Consider the following 4,027-nt stretch of genomic DNA (forward strand, 5'->3'; position numbering starts at 1 on the left):
CCCTAAGTGAATCAGAAGACGTGTTTTCATACGTCTTTACTGCTAAATTCGCCTCAGTTTAGTTACTAGTTTTTATTGCCATAGGTCGCGTTTACGGCGACGGCGATAAACGACGTACTTAACGGACGTTTTTAAATGCGCCTAAGATATTTCCGGTATTCCTGCTAGACATCTGCATGGGCCTGTTTCTCTATAGTCCCTCAACTTTCCGGGCCTTTGTCGGAAAGGAAAGGAACTTTATTTAAGTGTCTAATATTCTAGCGCTGTAGAGCACTAATCGGGGACACTGTAAATTGAAATTAACAAGTTAACGGTGAGAACGGTGAGGTTTTCAGTCCACAAACTCCACAATCATACTGCTTTTTTCAAGACATTTTAAAACGCCAGCATACTAAAACCAGCGGATGGCAGTGTCGTAAACGGCTTTTCGAACCCGAAAAGTTTTCGGGACTTTCGAGAAATATAGGAAGTATTGGTCTAAAAGTGAGACTTTGATTTTAGGTTCAAGATGCTTTACGGAAGTTAAGGGTAAAAACAGGAAACAAAGACAATGTGAAACAGATGTGTGAAACGCCAGCATCAAACCCTAACAACACTCCAGACTTGGAGAGAAACTCTCGAGCAAATACAGCACTCTGGTAAGAAAGTTGTTAAACACATTCGGCCAATACATTGTCACTTTATTCATCCCACTCCGAGGTTTTGTCTTTCAATACATCATTTTCACCCTTCTTTATCAAAGCAAGCCCCAATACAGTTTTGTGATGGCTGCTGAATAAACTCTGCATGTGAATAAAAAAGGTAATTTCCGTTAGAGACACTTCGGCGCACTCGTTTTCATGAATAGGCTGAACTGGCATTCCGCCAACCTACCATTAGGCCGGGACCTTTAGATGCTAGGACGAAGACGAGAACGAATACGAGTTTTGACTGGCAGTTTTCGGCGGAAATACTTGGAAAAATTTATAACCCGTACGATTAATCTTACTCTTTGTTAAGCAGAATAGGTTGCTCAGTTATTATTATTGCTGTTACCTGGGCCTTTTTGCTGATCGAAAAATGCCAAAACTGCTTCCCTGTTGTTGACTTGTTTTGACACGATGACATTTTTGCAAAATCTCGTACTAAAATGACGACGGTAACACGTTTTTCCCGCCAAAATGACGCTGGTTTGCGTGCGCTCACTGTTGTGCTATGAGAAAATTTCGTACTCGTGGTCGTTCTCGTCCTAGAATCTAAAGCTCTGTATTGTGTGAGCACAACGAAATGACGGCTATCTTGTTGGGACCACGTGCACCTTGCAACTTCATCGCAAGAGTTCAACGGGAGCGAAAAGCAATGTGGCGAAAACCACCATGTTTTGAAAGTTTTTCCGTATAATATCCAGGGAGGTTCCGCTTTACCCATAACTTCATTGTCTACTCGAAGTTTTAGCGCGAAAGGTGATCCCAACAATATGGCACCACGAGCTTCAGTTTTGGCAGTGTGAAAACAGTAGGCCGTTTGCAACATCTGGTCACATGACTGATAACTGGTGAACTCGGATTTTATAAAATTCCAGAAATGGAAAAACCGTGTTGTCTTAGCCAGAATACAAATTTTCAGAGAAATGCCACTTAAGGTGGGTATTACTAAAATGTTGCCTCGAGCGACTCTTACACTTCGCAACCTCCTGCGTGCACCATAACTCAATAGTGCACGCTGAGCCGTTTACCATTTGTTAAATCTATCTGTCTATCTATCTATCTATGGTTTCAAGTTAACTGTTGTTGAAGCAATGCAAACGGCTGCTTACCTTACTCACTCTGCAAAACCTTTCCGCCATTAGGCCATGACGAGAGGTAACCATGTGACCATGTCCAGTCCTCAGCTCTTTCGCGTGCTATCCGTTGCAACGATCAGCCAGTTATAGACAATAACGATAGACAAGACAAACAAAATACTATGCAATTTTTTCAAACTTTAAAGAAACAATAGTCTAGCGTTATTTCAGGAAAAAAAACGTTTTTTAACTGGTTCCGTGGGTTTCGGAGGTTCTGCGGTCCGCGGTTCCACATTTTAGTACCCCTTAAGGTAAAGACTTAATGACCGTTTAAACACTTGAAAATTCCATACTGTTGTTTAGGAACGAAATGATTTTGCCCTCCAGTGTAATTTTTCATAATTAAGCGCCGCAAACAGAGCTCATATTCCTATTTTTGCCATAAGTCAAATAATCGAGAATAAATGTGCAAGGGTGGAAATTTTCAGACTTTCATATTTGGAAGGAAGAATTTTAAACCGGTTTATAAACTTCAAAAAAATACAAGGATTTGTATGAAAATCATTCAAGCTTGACTAGGTGGCATAGCGTCCTTTTCGTTATAAATTCTTTCAACTGTAACAACACCAGTGGAAACGATATACTTATCAAAATCGGCATTTCAGCATATTTTGAGCTGCTCTTTTGATTTCTGGAAAAATAATTTCAGGAAACCAGCAGAATCATCATGTTTATGAAAAAAAAGGTCAGATGACGAGTTGTTGTAAAAGGCCTATTGGTTGCTTGATCCAGTCCGTTTCTTGATCAGTGCCTGGTCCTGTTTTGAACCATCGTTCTTAATATATTTTGGCAAAACGTATTGTCCAGTTCATCTCTTTAAACTTTTTTTTCATTTCTGTAGATGAAAGTATGACAAACGATGGGATGACAAGAAGCAAAGCAGAGGAAAGCCAGGAAAATGAAACGTCCATATGATAGATTTGTTGTGCCTAGCGATTAAATAACGTCATATTGGCTCTTTGCGTGTCCCCGAACGAATAACGAGCGATCACGATGGTGTCCCGAACGAGACCTCCGGGAAGTGTTTGTTATTCACGAACTATTCTGCTTGTTTCGGGAAAAAGACATTTGCTCGCTGACCACGTGAATGAACACTAAATGCATCGAATTGCGTTCTTTACATCTGAGAGCTAGAGACATGTCGGTTATGACATCAGGCGCATTAAAACGCATAACATGGCTTCTGCAGGACCGTAGCTAGGTGTTTTGTAACGGGGGGGGGGGGGGAGGGGGGAGGGACATTATCTCGGGTGCCGAAGCCACGATCCTTGTAGGACGGTCTGGGGTATACTAGGGGTATCCTCCTCCAAAAAATTTTTAAATTTGGAGGCTACGAAAAGATATGTATCCAAAAAATCGACCAGCGCGTAGATCGTAATTATTAGATCAATTGCAAATTACCAAGAACGTACCACAAAAGAAAATGAAACGCAGCCCTACGGTTTAGGAGTAAGGAAATGGGATCCTTTACTGCCGTCCACACTAATTTGCTTTGGGGGGTGACAGGCATTGAGGTTGGGTGGGACTGGCAGCACTTCTTAAAATTTTATAGGCCACTATGGTGAGAAAGTATTAGCTGTGTGGTTTTTGTCTTAGTAGAGTAACCTTTTTTTCTTTGTTTGTTCGCGAATTTTGTCTAGGATTGACCGGATATACCCGAGTTGCAGGGGTGAACTCATGGGTAGAATTGGCCTAAACAACCTCCAATGTCATACTACGCATATTCTCTGTTCCCAAAGAGATTTTCTTGCAAGTAAAAGAGTTATTTGGGTGAACTCATGGTTAGAATGTTCCTGGAAGTAAAAGAGATAACTTATTAGGGTAAACCCATGGGTAAAATTGGTCGAAATCAAAGCCAAAGTCACACAAAGTCGGAGTTCCAAAGAGATTTCTAAGGAACTACCACAGTTTCTATGGTGAACTGATGGGTAGAATTGTACCAAAGCACGCCCAAAGCAATCGTACACATCTACGCTGAGTTTACAAGAGGATTGCCTGGATGTACCCGAGTTACAGGGGTAAAATCATGGGTATCATTGGTCTAAACCACCTCCAATGTCACAGTACGAATATCCACTGAGTTCCAAGGAGATTTCCCTGAAAATAAAAGAGTTATTAGGGTGAACCCATGGGTAGAATTGGTCCAAAGCACCGCCAAAGTCACATTAAACATCTTCTCTGAGTTCCAAAGAAAATTTCAGGGAA

The 4,027-nt window shown here is 41.2% G+C and overlaps 1 protein-coding gene across 5 annotated transcripts in view; it reads left to right on the top strand.

The window, feature by feature from the left end:
• Positions 1-3,024, top strand: part of LOC138006624 (uncharacterized) — a 75,214-nt gene extending 72,190 nt beyond the window's left edge. For all 5 annotated transcript variants that reach the window (XM_068853068.1, XM_068853066.1, XM_068853069.1 and 2 more), the window contains 2 exons: positions 502-638; positions 2,664-3,024. In XM_068853068.1, the coding sequence (XP_068709169.1) occupies positions 502-638; position 2,664 (138 nt within the window). In that variant the 3' untranslated portion in view covers positions 2,665-3,024. The remainder of the gene's footprint in view (positions 1-501; positions 639-2,663) is intronic.
• Positions 3,025-4,027: the final 1,003 nt, after the last annotated feature.

This window comes from Montipora foliosa, chromosome 6, assembly GCF_036669935.1.
Source record: "Montipora foliosa isolate CH-2021 chromosome 6, ASM3666993v2, whole genome shotgun sequence".
NCBI classification, from domain to species: Eukaryota; Metazoa; Cnidaria; class Anthozoa; order Scleractinia; family Acroporidae; genus Montipora; species Montipora foliosa.